Raw genomic sequence first — 17,872 nt, 5'->3', positions numbered from 1 at the left:
TGGGAGAGCACACACCCCCCTTCGTCATCATCGGCACCGTCATGGTCCCTCCTGTGGCGTCACGGTGCGGTGAGGTCACGCTGAGGAGGAGGAGGAGGAGGAAGCAGGCAGCGCCTGCTGCACCACAGCCGCAAGGGGAAGGGGGCCAAGCGTTGCCCCCTTCCTTCTTTTGGTGCTCTGCGAGCGGTTTCCTTGTGCTACGGCTTACCCTAGAGAGGGGGAATCTGAAAGAAAACTCGGCTCCAAGAGGCAAAATGGGGTTGCGCTGCCTAAGTTAGCAGCCGGGCTGCAGCGCCTGCTATGCTGACAATTTAACTCAAAGAATTCTCCTTAAAGAGGCAAGATAAAAGGGTGCAAACGTGCTTGTTGTAGGCAGAACCAGGTTTCATGGGATATTCACTACACGGGCAGAAGGCAGTGTGGAGCTTGCAATTCCTCTCCGGCAGAGGAAGCGTGCTCAGGGAGCTGCCCTGAGACAAGCTGCAGGGAAACAGCCCACCAGGCAGTGGAAGAAGCCTGGAAACAGCAGGGCAGGCACAAAATAAGCTTTTAAGCAGCTGTTGTAGTTAGTTACCCTTCCCAAAGCTAGCTGGGCAGTTTTAAGTTCACAGCAGTGACTTCTTGCTAGAGCAGAGCATCCAGAGTTGTTTCCAGTTACAACACCTGAGCCTTATTTCATCACCAAGATCATGGTAAGAAGAAAAACAAATGAAGGTATTTTTGTTCTTAAGTATTGTTTAGACAAGTGTTCTTATATTAGAGTATGATATTTCAGCAGTCCTACTTTACTGTTCCATATACTTGAAGGAATATTAAAGGATTTCTGTGGGGGTCGCTTGCTAACGCAGAACCCAATATATTGCTTCTGCAATGCCAGCTGAAGTACAGCCTAGACATCAACGCCGAATGGTAAACAGCAGTACTCTGTCTTTCAAAAAATGCTGTGGGTTTAAGAACAGCAACACTTTAGGGACATACTTTTTCAAGAAGCTCAAGTTTTAGGGAGAAATCGCTGCTGTAGTTCCCTTCCTTTATGAGATTATGGTGTCTCTACAACCCTGGATTCTATTTTGAGCCAAAACTCCCCAGGATCACATCTCCCCCTGTCATGACTGACTGGTTTCACTAGCTATGGTGGAAATTCAAGTTCACACCTCTGCCTATCCCTCTGTGCCCAAATCCATGTGCTACCAGATTGAAATAAGGCCTTTAACGCCTACTAAGACTGCTGAAGTTCAAGTAAGGTGAAGTTACAGTTTCACCATATGTTTTGCCATACTCCACTCTGGAAACCTATTTTAGTCTTGCTCGGAGCAAGATGCCAACACAATTAAGGAATACTAACCAACACTATACACCCACTGCTGTAACAATTTCCCCCTCATCCACAAATGGAACTGCCAACTTCACTATTAGATTTTCTTAAAGGAAAAAAAAATGTAAAAAAGCAATGCTTGTTCCCCTCTGCTAGAGCTTGACTCAAGTAAGTCTAGAAGACTTGTGACTGGAGACAAAAAGGCTTGGAAAGGAATGAAAAAAAATTAAATCAAACCTAGACAATGGAGCCAGTGTTTGCAGCTCACTGTTAAATAACTAGAAGACTAACAGCAACAACACAACCTCATTTTGATACATAGCTTGCTGATGACAAGAGCCAAAGGGAAGCACTACTGTTACCACAATACAGGAAGACAAATTTATTCCATGGCACTAGGGTGTCCTCTGGGGGATGAAGGGGGCAGGGGGGAAATACTAGATCTTCCACCCCAGGATGTAATGAGTTTGCCATATATTCCCAAACTGAAGCAGTTGCATTATGCTTAACACCATACAAGATATTTGTCACTGGAAAAGCCACAAGTTCAACAGATATCACTCATACACCCACTAAGCACATGGTCTGAAAAAACAAATTCAGAAGCAGTACTGTTCAACACTTCAGCTAGCCAGCATAAAAAAGAAAAAAATTAAATATTTTAACCTTTGAATAAGCAAAGCAACTGCTTCATTGAGTTCAAGCATTCAATTTGAACATTATAAGCAGTAATTTGCAAGCTAGATCAGACTATTGAGCATTCAGAAGAGAGACTAAGATATCCGTTTTTAGAGGAACTTAGCTAGTCTTTAGAAGAGCAAGCTTTCATTAGACATTCAGCATGTGAAACGACAACCTGTCAACAACATGAAATCCTAAGGATGAGTTGGTGTTTTGTTTGTTATTTTGTTTTGTTTAAAGCAGGTAAGCCGGGGAGCTAGCAAGACATACTAAGCCATTCAGACCCTTTATAAAACCCCACAGCACAATACGTACCCCTTCCTGCTTTGTGAATAGGTTGAGGCAGTCAGCCAGGGCCTCACAAGTTTCCTGGGATACTTCAGAGACTACATCGACTTTTTGTAGGAGAGGAGAAGGTATTTCTGAAAGCATCAAAGGATTAGTAGCTTTAGGGGGGCATTATGGATTCTACAGGATTCTTTTAATTGTTTTGTCTAAATAATACAGACATAACATTCATATTCTACAGAAAGCCAGCGTGAGGAAAGAACAAGTAGCACTGAGGGAATATAAGTTTTCTTTTGCATCCTTTACCCAGTACTGGTATAAGCGACACATGAATGGATCAAGTTTCTCGTTCAGCATAGCTTGGAAAGCTGAGGTGGCAAGCTATGGCAGCAAGACACTGGTAGACTGACTAGCAACCATCTCTTTAACCTTCGTTTAGATTTAAGAGACTAAAGAGTTGCCAGGAGCCAGAATTCAAATACAAAGGACATTGCAGCGGTTTAATATAAGTTCATGTGAGAAATGTAGGTTTTTTCCTTCTAGCATGGTACTTATACAGGAGGCAAAAGCTTGCGACAATGCAGCTGGAGATTTAGCTTTGAAAAAATAGATGGGGAGCTACAAGGATACTGATCAATAAAAGGGGGAGGAGATAATATTTTCATCGAGTCATCTCCTAGATAAGAAGCATGGCTTACATAGCAATGCCACCTCACATTGTGCTATGGCCAGTTACGGCAGGGGCTATGTCTAGAACCAGAAGGGCACTACAATAAACCAGAGAGCAGGTAGCAAGCCTTTAATAGTATTTGAGTTCATCTGTCAAGTTTTGTGATGTGCAGCAATTCCTCAGAAGTCAAGCACACACTTCTCTGAGTCAGTGTATTTGTTGCAAAGAAACTAAGCATTCCTTTAGTGGTCCCAGCCTTTAGGATCTGTTGAATCCACGTTATAACACAGGTACTTCAAGCTGACGTCACATCAGTAAAGATTATGAGGTTCAGCAGTGACAGTTTTAAAATACCCTCTTGAATTTATTTTGCACCTTGTGCAGAACACAAGGTACAGCACATATCCACATACTAATTGTCTTTGACACCAAAGCTCCCACCTGAATGGAATTAGGAGTCCCCACTTGGAGCAGCCAAAAACAGCTAGCACCTCTAGAAGGAGGTGCAGCACACTGAATGCAGGAGCAGACACATTTGCAATAAATATGTTTAAATCTCAACGATACCTAGGTTTATAATAGCATGTTGATAGACATCTAGAGAACGATTTTTAAGTATCTAGTCCCCACTATAGCCATTTTTATATTACTCGAAAGCAAGTTCAGTGGCTTGCTCCAAATATTTTGTCAAATACTGTGAGAACGGGGAGAGCTGCAGCAGTTTTCTGTTGAGACCTACAGAGATTATGCATGAATGTGTAAACAGTTCGCTGACCCATGAAGTTACAAATTCATTAGAAGAAAAATAGGAACTTATTACTGCTATTGGCCAAGACTAGCAGTTTCTTGGAAACAGATAATATCTGTTTTTGCTTTACTAAGGGTTTTGTTTTTTTTTTTAAACTGTATATTCACAGAGAAGAAAAAAGTCAGTGTCTTCCTTGGTTCTTCAGGTCAACACTGTGGGGTCAGAAAATGTTCCCACATCTACCAAAGGGAATTTAGCCACCTCAATACTAATTTTGAAGCTTTGTGAATAATTATGTAACATCTTGTATTATTCAACATCTTTGTCCGTGACATGGGAAGTGGAGTTGGGTACATCCTCAGCAAGTTTGCAGACAACATCAAGCTGAGGGATGCAGTCAATGTACTGGAGGGAAGAGATGCTATCCAGAGGGACAGGCTCAAGAGGTAGGTCCATGTAAACCTCATGAAGTTCAGCAAGGCCAAGTGCCAGGTCCTGCTCCTGGGCTGGGGCAATTCCAGGACGTGAATACAGGCTGGGTGATGAGTGGATTAAGAGCAGCCCTGCACAGAAGGACTTGGGGGGTATGGGTAGATGAAAAATTGAGTATGAGCCAGCAATGCGTGCTTGCAGCCCAAAAAGCCAATCACATCCTGGGCTACATCAAGAGAAGTGTAGCTAGCAGGACAAGGGAGGTGATTCTCTGCTCTCATGAGACCCCACCTGGAGTACTGTGTTCAGCTCTGGGGCCTCCAGCACAAGAAAAACATGGAGCTGTTGGAGGGAGTCCAAAGGAGGGTCACAAAAATGATCAGAAGGAAGGGACACCTCTCCTGTGAAAGGCTGAGAAAGCTGGGGATGTGCAGCCTGCAGAAGAGAAGGCTCCAGAGAGACCTGATAGTGGCCTTCCAGTACCTAAAGGGGGAAGCTACAGGAAAGCTGGGGAGGGACTCTGTCAGGGAGTGTATAGAGGTAGAATCATAGAATAGCCCCAGTTGGAAGGGACCCACAAGGATCATCGAGTCCAACTCCTGGCTCCACACAGGTCTACCCAAAAATTCAGACCTATGACTAAGAGCACAGTCCAAATGCTTCTTAAACTCTGACAGGCTTGGTGCAGTGACTACTTCCCTGGGGAGCCTGTTCCAGTGTGCAACCACCCTCTCGGTGAAGAACCTCTTCCTGATGTCCAGCCTAAACCTCCCCTGCCTCAGCTTGACACCATTCCCTCGGGTCCTATCACTGGTCACTAAAGAGAACAAATCGGTGCCTGCCCCTCATGAGGAAGTTGTAGACCACGATGAGGTCTCCCCTCAGCCTCCTCTTTTCCAGGCTGAACAGGCCCAGTGACCGCAGCCTCTCCTCATGTCTTCCCCTCTAGTCCCTTCACCATCTTTGTAGCCTTCCTCTGGACACTCTCCAACAGTTTAATGTCCTTTTTGTACTGTGGTGCCCAGAACTGCACACAGTACTTGAGGTGAGGCCGCACCAGTGCAGAGTAGAGCGGGACAATCCCTTCCCAGGATACGGTTGGCCCTCCTGGCTGCCAGGGTCTCTGCTGGCTCATATTCAACTTGCTGTCAACCACAACCCCCAGATCCCTCTGCAGGGCTGCTCTCCAGCGTCCCATCACCCAGTCTGTGTGTATAGCCAGGGTTGCCCCGTCCCAGGTGCAGGACCCGGTGCTTGCTCTTGTTAAACTTCACGCGGTTGGTGAAGGACAAAGACAAGGGGTAGGACAAGGGGTAACAGCTTTAAACTAAAAGACAGTAGGTTTAGATTACACATTAAGAAGAAATTCTTCACTGTGATGGTAATGAGACACTGGCACAGGCTGCCCCATCCCTGGAGGTGCTCAAGGCCAGGCTGGATGGGGCTTTGGGCAGCCTGGTCTGGTGGGAGGTGTCCCTGCCCATGGCAGGGGGGTTGGAAGTAGGTGATCTTGAAGGTCCCTTCCAATCACATTGTGATTCTGTGAGGATTGTTTTATTGTATTAAGAATTAGTCTTCTCTATGAGTGTTCCCAATAAAAGACTGGCATCTGTTATGAAATGTTACTTTTCTTTGTGAAGCAAAAACTCAGTGTATCAAGTTAGAGCAAGTGTATCCAGTAGAGCGAGATAGGTTAATGCCACAAAGTAACTGACCCCAGCGGCATATGGAGAAAAGACTCCTCATTGCAAAGGTACAGACATGAAAGAAGAAATTTTTTCCTCCCCAAACTGCTATTCTATTGCAAGGATATAGATTTGTGCAAATATTACAAATTCGTGCAAATATTACAAGGGTATGGACTTGTACAAAAACTTGTTTTCTAGTTTGAGCTTCATAAATTTTAGTCACAATGTTTAAGATGCACTGAGGTTACAAAGGCACAACAGTTAAACACACAAAGGCATCCTGTAAGAACATTTAATATATGAACAACAACCGTACACATTTAAGGTGTTCTAATCTCTAATAAGGGAGATCAATTAGATCAATAAGAGTGATCAATTTAAGATTTATTATTTAAAAGAAATCCTGAAATCTTCAAAGCTGGCATAAAACTCATGGCAGAAGTCCGTGGAATATATCGCATCACACCATGCCTCCATTCCCCGTATAGTTTTATAATTTCACTTCGTGCCCTGTTTACTATGCCCCATGCTTTCACTGTTTCTACTCACTACAACAGAAGTTCTTTAAGGAGGAAGCTACTTGAAGAGAGCTAGCTGTTTGTACCTTTCAGGAGGCACACTCTGCCATAAACTACCAACTACAGATTTTAAAAGCTCTGGGAAGTAAACCTTTACCTTATATTCCTGTGATACTACCCAGTAAGCACTATATCTAAGAGTAGTTTCACTTCATCACTTCATTTACAGACACTAATAAATTGAGGAAAGCCGTCGTAAGTTTTCAGAAGTTTGAAAATATCATTTCAGTGAAATAAAAGCACATGCTGCTTAAGGAAAAAAAAAAAAAAAAAAAGAAAATTGCCTGGTAACAAACTGCATTTTGTAAGAATAAGTTTTACCTTTTGTAACATCCAAAGATTTAACCATTGCAAGAAAGTCTGAAATCTCTTTACTGAGTCTTTGTTGGCATGCTTGAGCTTTCTGGAAGAGAGCAAGGGCAGCAATTTCAGAAGGGCCTTGTTCTAGGGAAGCATACATCTATTCTCTTAAGTACATTGAAACTTTTTAGTTTGGACAGCATTACATATTAACAAATTTGAACTTGTTTTTGAATTACCTTCAAAGACAAAAGCAAACAGAAGATTTATGCACATTTAATTGACCAGCTTTTGTTTAAATTAGCATAACAAACGAAACCCCAAAGTTATACAATCTGTTCTGCTTTTCCAATTTTTTCTCCCCTTTTTTTTTATTAAAAAGCTTGAAAATCCAGGAAAAGCCATTGCTTGCCCTTTGATAAGGAACACAAGAGTGAGCAAATGCATAAATTAGCTGACATCTGGCAAGTACAGAGACTTACAGGAACACATCCCAAGATCAAATCCCAAGCCTGCATTTGAACGTGCAGTTATCTGTTGATAACATCACCTTCTTGAGCAGGCTGCTGGGAACTGCCAGCAGCAGTTATCCTCCCATGTCCTTTCTGCCATTCTCTTGTTGTAAGGAAAGGTTAAGGTACAAGTCATATGGTGATCAGTCACATGATTTATTTTTTTTGCATTGCAGTGTCAGAAATTGTGCCTACTCCCCATTAGAGCAAAAGGGTTTTAGAAGCATGTATACAGCAAAAAACAAGAATCACAGCCTCAATGCTAGAATAATCACAAGATGACTCATTTACGTTGGAAGTCTGAACAATCACTGTGCAATATACCTGATGTGACCTGAGGTGTTAAAGGCTCATTTCTAAGCCATTTCACTGCCTCTTTTATAGAGGTACATACAGCTGAAGGTTAACTTTGGTAACATCAAAACTAGAGTACAAGCACAGTATACAAGGCTCCCTCTCCTGGCTGAAAGACTTAAAACAACTTTCTACTCTGTAGTGCTGGTAAAATTGGAAAGAAAAAAACACCATCCTATAACTAGAATAAACATGCCATTTTATGCATACAGTCCAAACAGGAATATATCACAATAAAAAATGCAAATACAAGCATCATTTACGTACCCACGGAAAGAAAGAACCATTACTTTTGGCCAAAAGTACTCTGAAGTATCCCTGCACAAAACAGTGCAACTGCAACTGCCTAGATACACGAAACAAGTATTTAGTACATACTTTCAGAGTTTCTTGTAGGTCTGTAACAGATACTGTATCATCTTCCTCATCATCACTACTCAGCTGTTCCTGTGTGCAGTAATGAGTGCTATAGGCAGAGTGGTCTTCTATGGCTTCCAGCCAACTCTGGACAGAAAAACAGAAGTTAATACATTTCAAAGGTCATCCCCAGAAGTCAACAGCATATATGCAAAAGAACAAATTAAATTGTTCTATATATATGGCATTCATTAGAAAAATGTGACATCTTTGGAAGCAAAGACTAACAAAAGTTTCAACATATTCAAGGTAAGATGCAATGTGGTCGTAGTGCTGCTAGAACTTAACTGATCAGACTTGAAGCACAAATGCCAGCCACTCCCGAAGTCTATCCAAGCTCACATAAAAACGTTGTATCAATTAATAAAAGACTGTAGAAATTGTATTTTGCACCTTTGGTTTTCTGTTCAGACAGCAAGGTCCCTGTGGCAAAGTCAGCCTTCTTTTGCATGACAAACTCTGTGTACAAAACTTCAGGCACTATCATAATCAAGAGGTCGATTCTTTTCCTGCTCACAGAATGACAGAGGGGCTGAGGTTAGAAGGGACCTCTAGAGGTCATCTGGTCCAAGCCCTGCTCAGGCAGGGTCGCCGGGTTGGCTCAGGACCAGATTTAGACGGTTTCTGAATATCTCCAAGGATGGAAACTCCACAACCTCTCTGGGCAACCTGTGCCCTTCACCAGACTCCCTCCAGTATATCCGTATGTCTGTCACAGTGGGGAGCCCAGAACCGGACGCAGTATTCCTGATGCCTCCACCTCTGCTTCATCTCTAGTTAGCATACCTGTAAAAGTACGATACTAACTACACTACAAAAAGCTCATGTTGTTCCCCCCCCCCCAAAAAAAAATTAAATATCATCTGTGAGATTGGCTAAGAGTAGACCATATCATGAAACCTCCTTTTGTTTGGGATAACGAACTATGACGGTAAGTACAACAGAAGGAAGTTGCAGTAGAAATCTACCGGATGGAGAAGTTAACGAAAAAGAAGAAGTTAGACTACAAGGCATAGTACAGACTCAGCTGGAAAACAAGGAAATACTAGTTTTAAAGATGCTAGCAACAATATGCCCATTTTTGCAATCTACTCTATAGTCGTGCTAAGAGATTCAATACATTCACTTACATTACCAAGTTCTGATAGTCCAGATACTGAATCTGTCACTAATGCACCCATAGCTAGCTGTATGCAAATTATTTTCATTACAGAAATCATTACATCTTAAAGCCTTTATTAAAGACTCATTTTTACCTCTCTTGTTTGAGAAGGAAGGCTGTTTTTAGGGATCTTGAAACGATGAACAGTGTCATCAAAACACCTGACAGAAAAGAAGCAACTGTCTGTAGATTTTACCTAAAGCAATGGGGAGAAGAGGCAAAATGAGTATAAATAATCAGTAAGAAAAGGCAAAATTGTGTAAGAGTAAGCAAGGTGGAGAATTACTCTCAGAAGTTTTTGCCTCAGTTTTGATGCAAAACAGGTACAGTTTACAAAAAGCTTTCTCAGAGCAGCTGTGCGGAGTGTGCTGACTTGCACTTTACCTCGTGAATGAAAAGACAGAAGTTCTTTATGTCAAGACATTATATTTGCATAGCATTGATTGATGAAGACAGGATCTCAGCAATGGTGCAAAACCACCGAAGTTAAGGAATTTGTAGGTATAGAAAGGCAAGAATCACTTTTCATACAACAAGAACATATGTAACGCAGCTTGTGGTGCCAGTTTATAGACCTAGAACAGGCTATCTAAAGAAGTATTGAGATTATCCTAAACGCATTCCCCTTGAGCACTTCATCTTTCTGCGCATTATATGCCTTTCTTTCCCTCTCATACACTTCAGCAGTAAGAACGTCTGAGATAAAATTATTTTTTCTTCTGAGAGGTGGATTGTCACACCTGGCTTGTTTTTACTGTCTTCCCTCCATCCCTTCCCAAAAAGGATTCCAACAAACATAACTGAATTTAAGGAAGTGTTCAAAAGTTGACTTCAGAACTGATTTGTTCTCATCTGAAATGAATTTAACTTACACATTCAGTCACCAGGAGTCAGTGACAGCTACAGGAGGAACTAGTTATTTGCTGTTCTGTATCACATGCTACAAACAACTGTTTTGCACAACTCAGGAGGCATACTATCAGGAAGTCTTATGTTTGTTTAAATCTTCAGGACTTTGGGAAGAAGCGAAAGAGCTAAAAAGCAACACAGAATACTTTGCCTGACAAGAACCGCTACGGTTTTTGCAACAGCCCAAGCTTTTTCACTTAGTAAAAATCACAGGCAGGCTTGCAACCTAGCTGAAGCTTTCATCGTCTAGGTATAGAACACTATCACAAAACAACAACAAAATTTAAAAAAAAAAAAAAGCAGACAGTAGTTACAAATCTTATTTCACTTCCTACCGTGCACACAGCTTGTGTTAGATGCTTGCATCCCTGACGATGCTCGTTATTTACAGCATCAGCTCTTTGAAAGAAAAAGAGATTTAATAACATAAAGATTGGAATTATTTAAATCACTTATCAGAAATTTAAATAAAGAACTTACTGTCTCCGATACCAGGAAAGGACTCCATGCTCGAGTACTATCCAGTAGAGTTTCCAACCAAAAAATCGTGAGCTCTAAGAAAAACAAAACCAAACCCAAAAAAAAGTAAGGTTAAAAGCTGAAAAGTTACTAGTCCCAGTAAGCTTGATTGCTTGAAGGTGGCTACATAAAACCATCAGTCGTGAGGAAAACATTTTACCTGCTACGTGTCATAAAATGGCTTGGGTTGGAAGGGACCTTAAAGGCCATATGGTTCCAACTCTCCCACCATGTGCAGGGACACCTCCCACCAGACCACGCTGCCCAAAGCCCCATCCAGCCTGGCCTTGAACACCTCCAGGGATGGGGCATCCACAGCTTCTCTGGGCAGCCTGTGCCAGTGCCTCACCACCCTCATAGTAATGAATTTCCTCCTAACCTCTAAACTAAATCTCCCTTCTTTTAGTTTAAAACAATTTCCCCTTGTCCTATCATTATCTCTCCTGAGCAAGAGGTTGTTCTCCATCTTTTTTATAAGCAGTCTTTAGGTACTGAAAGGCTGCAATGAGGTCATCCCAGGGCCTTCTCTTCTTCAGGCTATCTTGGTGGTCGCAAACATCTGAGAAAACTTTACAATTATAGTGCTATTTTCTTTTCTAGAATATGCCATAAGACAAAAGTTTTGATGAGCTTGCTATTCAGTCAGAACTGACATATTTAAACGGTGCATTTTTTAATTTTACAGGGATTATTAATCACCATACAATTCTACTTTGTAAGAAAATCAAAAGAGAAACAAAACATCAAGATATCTAACTGCAAAATTTTACCTTTCACAAGCCTTGGTACACAGTTTCAATTTAAAAATCAGCTCTTATATTTGTGTGTGTGAATAGGAAAATTTACACTGAAGAAAGCTTCTACAAGTCTTCAAAGATTTCATGAAGGAATAGAAAAAAAAATAAGCACTTGTACAAGATTTTTAAAAAAGCTCTCAAGGCGAAAAAAAAGTTCTTTGAATATCATAGAAAAACAAGCATTTGACTGACATTTTCCCTGAAAGTTTTAAAGATTTTCAGAAGGTGAACTTGTGGCAAAATATTAGTCATAAATTAAACACACACCTATTCAGGAAAGGAAAAGTGTTTTGCCCATCACAGAGATGAAGGCACAGGCTCCCTCATCCATCATCTGCTACTTATGTACACAAAATTACATACTTGTATATCTTACACGCTATTTTAGAAAAAAAAAAAATGACATACCTTCCACAGGAGACCTTCGTAACGTCTCAAGGGTTTGTTGGTAACCTGCACAAAAATTAAAGCTTATATAGGAATAGCTCAAAACTAGCCAACCTTTGCAAGTGGCATTTTAAATGGGTACAAAAGGTCTTACCTTTCCTGTTTTACCTCCCAGTATCAGTTTCATTTCTGCACCTTGGGCTAAATCAAGGGGTGTCTGATCTGTTCAGTAACCAAGACAAAGCATGAGAATTTGATGAAAAAATTAGATGCAATTGGCTTAAGATAATCACCCCTAACACTGTGTATACCCATTGGTCCCACAGATATCTAAAGTTTACTGGAAATGGGGAACCCAAGCTCCGCAGGGGCAGAAGATGAACAAGGATTCTGAACTTTAGTGCGCTGAGCTGCCCTACAGAGTTCTACCAGCCACAGAGGGTGCCTTTGCTCTTAGTTATTTAAGTTTGTTTTCAGCACTTCAGCTATGTAAAACAGTTCAGAACATTCACAGTTAGCAAGGTGGAGGTATCTTTAATCAGATGACGTCAAGTACACCATAACATCTGCGTAAAGATTTCCTGGACTTGCTTTCATGATTAATCTAATGATCAGACGCCTTTTCCTGAAAAGGCACTTTGTCTGGGTCATGCCTTCAATCTTAGCACTTTCGTTACCAGTGTCTAAAGCTCAGTGTTTACACCAAGAAAACAAAAGCCAGGCTTGTTTCATGGTCAAGACAGATAACAAGTAAGCTTTCTAGAAATTACTAAAGTAGGAAAATAAAAGCTTATATGAGAAGTATTTTGCCACAGGTTGTAAGTCTCCTGCAATTTAGTCAGTGTTGGACTACCTGTATTACTGATGCAGAGCTTGTAAAGCACTAAGTTTTTCCCTGAACATTAAGTTGTAAGTAACATACCTTATAGAAGCTGTTAAGTTTTTGTTTTCTCTTAACACACTTTATGTACTTTCATGTGGTGCTCACCATTTTTGTTTCTTATTTTAGGATCTGCTCCACTTTTCAGAAGTTTTAAAGCACAGTGCTTATGGGCACGGTATGCTGCACAATGCAATGGTGTGTTCCCCATCTGATCTGTACAGTTGATATCAGGTGGTTTGGGCTTATTTAACTGAAAAAAAAAAAAAAAAACCAGTTTGGTTGGCTTACCAGTTTCCCCTCCCTCTCCAGATGTCACCTTCATCCTTTTGAAAGCTTGAAGTATCCTAGTTAGGAACAGTTGTGCAAGTTTGGCAATGAAACAGGCAGGTAGCAGATGTTCTGAGAAAGGAAAAGACTACAGCTATCAAGGAAAATGTTCAGCTGTAGTAAGGAACTCTTTTTTTTTTTTTGTATGCTGTATCCTTCTCACCTCTTTCTCTGCTCAGAATCTTGCTAAGCTGCACAATGCCAGAGAGAACTCCCCAACACCGCAGTTCAGTCATCTACATTGCTACATTATCTGACTTTTGGCCTGAGCCAAAACTTACTGGTTTTTGTGCAAGACAATGGTCACAGTCTGAAAGTTAGTACTGGCCAGCACTAAATCTGGAACAAGTTCATGTAGCCACCCTGTTTCAGAGAATAAAGATTTTGTATAGTAGGGTGGTAGGCCCGTCATTCTCAGCAACAGCACTACTCTGAGCCATTTAAAAGTTCCTGGTATAGGCAGTCTGTCATACAAACAGTTCTGCTACATTCTGAAGTCTAACTACCACAGAAACTTAAGATTTGAGCAGCTATGTAACTGAGGGGAGGAAAAAACAGAGTTTTAACTGGACATGATTTTGAGAAACTGACCCTTTTGTCATCAAAGAAAAAGGTTATTAAGCATGACACCACTAACACCCCTAAAATACCACTATACTTCTGCAATATGTGGCTATTTGATGTACACATGTAATTATAGTTAAGCTTCCAAACCAAATGGAACTTCCTTAATAAAAACATTAAGTTGGTGTTCAGCAGTTTTAGGGGACTAGATTCACAAGCGCCTGATGACAATTCTAGAGAAACTCAGTTTAAGTCTTCTACATTAGCCACATGCTACATTAGAGAAATTATTCCTTAATAACAGGATTCCTGTGGCAACAATTTAAGTTAGCATCAGTATTAGCCACCTCAATGTGCCTTGTAAAGGATAAACTGTAAATAACAGTTGTAGCAGTTTAACTGGAAAGAGAAGTCAAGAAGAAACAGCTTGTGAAAGTATAACCTCATCAACACCAAGATCTCAAATACCCGAGTTCCTGAGCATGCACAGATTTTTACTCCTTCAGAGCAGCTGTATCTCCCCTACCACTGCCCTTCAAAACACCTTTTACGCCACGTGCCTGTGCTTTCAGCTGCTTATACCTTGTTACAAGGTACTTTTTGAAGGAAGTTTCATGCATAGACTAATTGAGATAAAAAACCCTCCAGCCATTCAGTGTATGTACAAGAAAGTTTTTGAGAAGTCACAGGAAGAATGCTTACTGTTTTTGACTCAAGTAGACTGAAGAACCCTGTTTAAGACAGCTACGAAACGTCTAACTTTTAGTACTAACTTTTAGTAGATCTACTGAGAATCTCAACAGAAGGAAAGCACAAGAGCCACTAGTAGGTTGACTTCAAGAAACCACAATAGAAGGAGTAACTAGAAGCAGGAAAAAGAAAAAAACAGTCTGAAGTCCAATTAGAAGGTATGGAGAAACTATACGATTAAGTTATCTTTCCCAGACAATTGCGTTAAAATATGCACTACAGTATTTTTTAGTAAAATTTTCAGGATAAAGGAGAATTAACAATAAAAAGGTATCTTTCAAGTAAGTGCCATTCTGTTCCAAAAGGAGGGCACTAGAGAACAAATTCTTGGCTATTATGTCTCACAAAAGAAGACTTAAGCAGCTAAAGAGGTTTCATGAGTATAATAGTCTGCTAATTAAAGGAAAAAAAAAAAAGGAGCAGAAAAAAGTCCTGAACATCAGTAGGCAAAATATAAGAAATTCTCAAGATAAAGGGCCATTCAGGAGAGCTACACAAGCTCTCCATTGAGATTTTACCTAAGGTTAGAAAAGTCAAGGAGGTTGTAAGTAGAAAAAAGTTCTTTGGATTTCTTCAAGAGTCAGCAGTAGTTTTAAAATTGTAATGCAATGGTCACAGGTCCAATTCAAAGGATTCCAGGAAAAATCCATGTCACTACTAAAAATTCTCAGGCTAAAAAAAAAAAAAAAAAAGTACTTCGAGATGTTTTAGAGGTCCACATATAGCTGTCCTCACATAAACAGAGCTCAATGATGCTAAATCTGAAATATATACATATTTTAAAAACAAAAAAAGTTTTGTTACATGCCATATGGGAGACAGCACAAAGCTCTTTTTAACAACAGATTACTATGAGGAGTCACCTTTTTCTATATTTTTCCCCCATATCACTTTAAGGCTTAGTCAACAGGCACACAATGTCAAATGCAGCAGGTGTTATGAATCACCAGAATCAAGAACAGACCACTTATGCCAGTGTATTAATTACAATTAGTACAATTATGCCAGTATATTCATGTACTATTCCTCTACATGAGGTACTCCCTACATCTCTGGTTCTCTCTCCAGTTCAGAGAGGACAGTACAAAAAGTACAGATAAGAATATCAAGGCTGACCCAAGATTTTAAAAGTTTCCATGCAGGGAGTTAGATGGACAAGGGCTCTTTAGCCTAAAAGGGATCAATTTAGATGAGGGAAAGATAACAACGGAATGCCAAATCATTAAACATACAAATCCCACAGTTGTGAATTTTCCATTAAAAGTAAATAGGAGCATTCAGACTGCTTTAATGTATTACCTTTTAAGACGAAAGGCGCTAATCAGATGGAAAATGTTCCACACTGCACACCTGACTTCCAAAGAAACTCTTCAGTACTCTCAAGGAAACTTGAGTTTAAGCACTGAGACCCTGCTTCAAAATCCAACTGGTTCTTGGCAGCCTGCTACAACTGACTCTGTTCTGCAAGCAGTTATCTAGCTGGACTAGGTAATTTGCAGAGGCACCTTCTGGTCTCAGTTCTTCGGTGATTCTGCTTCTCCCATAGCCTTACTATACCATGGTATTATTCAGTTTAAATTACTTTCAATGTGTGTGCACACACGAAGTCTTCAAGTGTTTCTCAGCCTGGAACTGTGTTGTGCAGATTACTGTTCATTAAAAACTAGAGACTTCAGCTGCAGTGGTTGGTGGGAACAAAAGCTTACTTTCAAGACTGAAAATAGGCCATCCTGCAGTGGAAACACACTGCTATGTCGAGAGATCCAGAACCATTACACTGGAATTTACAACTATATGGAGATTACTCAGAAAACTAACACGAAAGATGTAGAAAACCACTGTTTTGCAACCTCCAGCAAGGAGGCTAACAAACACCTGGGGCTTCAGCATCTTACTGATATAATATAGTGCACAGCACTAATATTCAGAAGTCACAGCACTTTGAAATGCAAGGCCCAATGTCCCTACATTAGCATCATAGCTTCAACCACATGACACTGAAGCATTGCAAATACTTGAATCCTTACCAAAGCAGACAGTTTCCCTGTTTCCCCATCTCTTGCTGCTCCTAAGAGTTCTTCTTCCAATTTCCTTTCTTGTGTCCTTTCCACTGCTGTTTGGGAAAAAATAAAAATAAAATACAATCAGTCTCAACGAAATGGCAGATATGTCTGAAGTACACAAGCCTAGGAAGAGAGAAGCGTTTCCAGTATTATTTATTTGGGATAGGTATAAATGGATTATTTATTCAGAAACAACTGTGTCAAAGACAAAAATCTGATGTTCAGAAAACTAGTAATATTTGACAAGACATGCGAGTATGTATACACACATGCATTAATTACTTTTAAACACTTATAGCCCAAATCCAGCCTCTAGTAAAAGAGAAAATGTGAAAACTACATGCCAACCCCATTATATCTTCCTTGCATTCCTTTCAATTTCTCTTCTTCCTATCATCCCACAGAAATTTTATTCTTCTCTTACAATCAGCAAATGAGCATTGGTAAGGACTGTTATCTCTGCAACTGAGCGTCAGATCAGAAGAGATCCCTTTTCACATATATAGTCTGCAGCATTGGACACAGCTCTTCAACATTATTTAGGGGCAGTACATAGTAACACTTGGAGGCAACAGTTCTTGGACTCTCCAAAACTGTAAATAATGAGGCTATGTGGGTATTTGGGCACCACTTCCCTCAATTTCATCACCTTCGAGATGGTGGAAGAAATGTTGGGAAGGTTGGTTTTTGTTCTTAATTCTTCTTCATTTGGGATAAGCTCCAAGACTGCAACAGCAAGCTCTAAATTTGATCTAACACTGAGTCACCTTTGCAAGCTGTTCAGAATTTTGCTCTTTATCAACCCTGTTGACAAAGCCATTTTCTATTCTTGACTTCAACTTGTCCTTTTCCAGAGTGCTGCAGCTTTGACTGCCATGTACTATTCAGAACTGTATCAAGGATCAGCCCAACAAGATTGAAATATTTACTTGAATAATGCTATTAACATTTATAATACACAGCTCTCCAAGTCACTTGCAGACATACCATAGAAAAAATAATCTGTCAGTATTTTAGGAAACAAAATAAGTTGTATTTTTTCTTTCTAATTACCATATTTAGATAGAAAATTCAATTCAGCTTCTGTAACTTGCAAGAAAATAACAGATTTTAGAAAGTACAAGTGTTTAACAAACAATCTATAACCTATTAAAGTTACCTTCCAACATATTCCTTATGTCTTTATCATGAGTAACTTCTTTTGCTGTCTCTCCACTCCCATTAACAATAGAAGTATCAGCATTACGCTGCAAGAGTAACATCACCACCTCCTGGAAAACAATTTGAAGAACGCTGCTTATCTATTCCAGTTGTGGTAAGGCCAGAACCCAGCTTTCCAGCTTTTGACATCCCGTAAGAGGAGTTGTACAATAACCTATCACCACTAACAAAAACAGGAAGGAATGTTTCCGAGAGATTGAAGAGCAGGACTAACTGCCACCTTCTCTTTCATAACAGCCAGGTTGAGGGAACTAACAGGGTTATGGCTGAACAGACCCACTCTGATTTAAAAGCATATATGTGTATC

The 17,872-nt window shown here is 40.3% G+C and overlaps 1 protein-coding gene across 8 annotated transcripts in view; it reads right to left on the bottom strand.

Moving 5' to 3' along the window:
• Positions 1–17,872, bottom strand: part of OSBPL1A (oxysterol binding protein like 1A) — a 77,949-nt gene that overhangs the window by 47,513 nt on the left and 12,564 nt on the right. For 7 of the 8 annotated variants that reach the window (XM_083823034.1, XM_083823033.1, XM_083823038.1 and 4 more), the window contains 11 exons: positions 17,504–17,615; positions 16,309–16,394; positions 12,746–12,890; positions 11,912–11,979; positions 11,779–11,823; positions 10,535–10,608; positions 10,390–10,453; positions 9,240–9,341; positions 7,945–8,070; positions 6,722–6,803; positions 2,312–2,418 (listed from right to left, as the gene is read on the bottom strand). In XM_083823034.1, coding sequence (XP_083679160.1) covers positions 2,312–2,418; positions 6,722–6,803; positions 7,945–8,070; positions 9,240–9,341; positions 10,390–10,453; positions 10,535–10,608; positions 11,779–11,823; positions 11,912–11,979; positions 12,746–12,890; positions 16,309–16,394; positions 17,504–17,615 — 1,011 coding nt within the window. The remainder of the gene's footprint in view (positions 1–2,311; positions 2,419–6,721; positions 6,804–7,944; positions 8,071–9,239; positions 9,342–10,389; positions 10,454–10,534; positions 10,609–11,778; positions 11,824–11,911; positions 11,980–12,745; positions 12,891–16,308; positions 16,395–17,503; positions 17,616–17,872) is intronic. The other variant, XM_083823040.1, reaches the window with a different exon arrangement.

Source organism: Anser anser (genome assembly GCF_964211835.1).
Source record: "Anser anser genome assembly, chromosome: 2".
NCBI lineage: Eukaryota > Metazoa > Chordata > Aves > Anseriformes > Anatidae > Anser > Anser anser.
The sequence above is the reverse complement of the archived record's forward strand: the minus strand, read 5'-3'. Positions and strand labels throughout refer to the sequence as shown.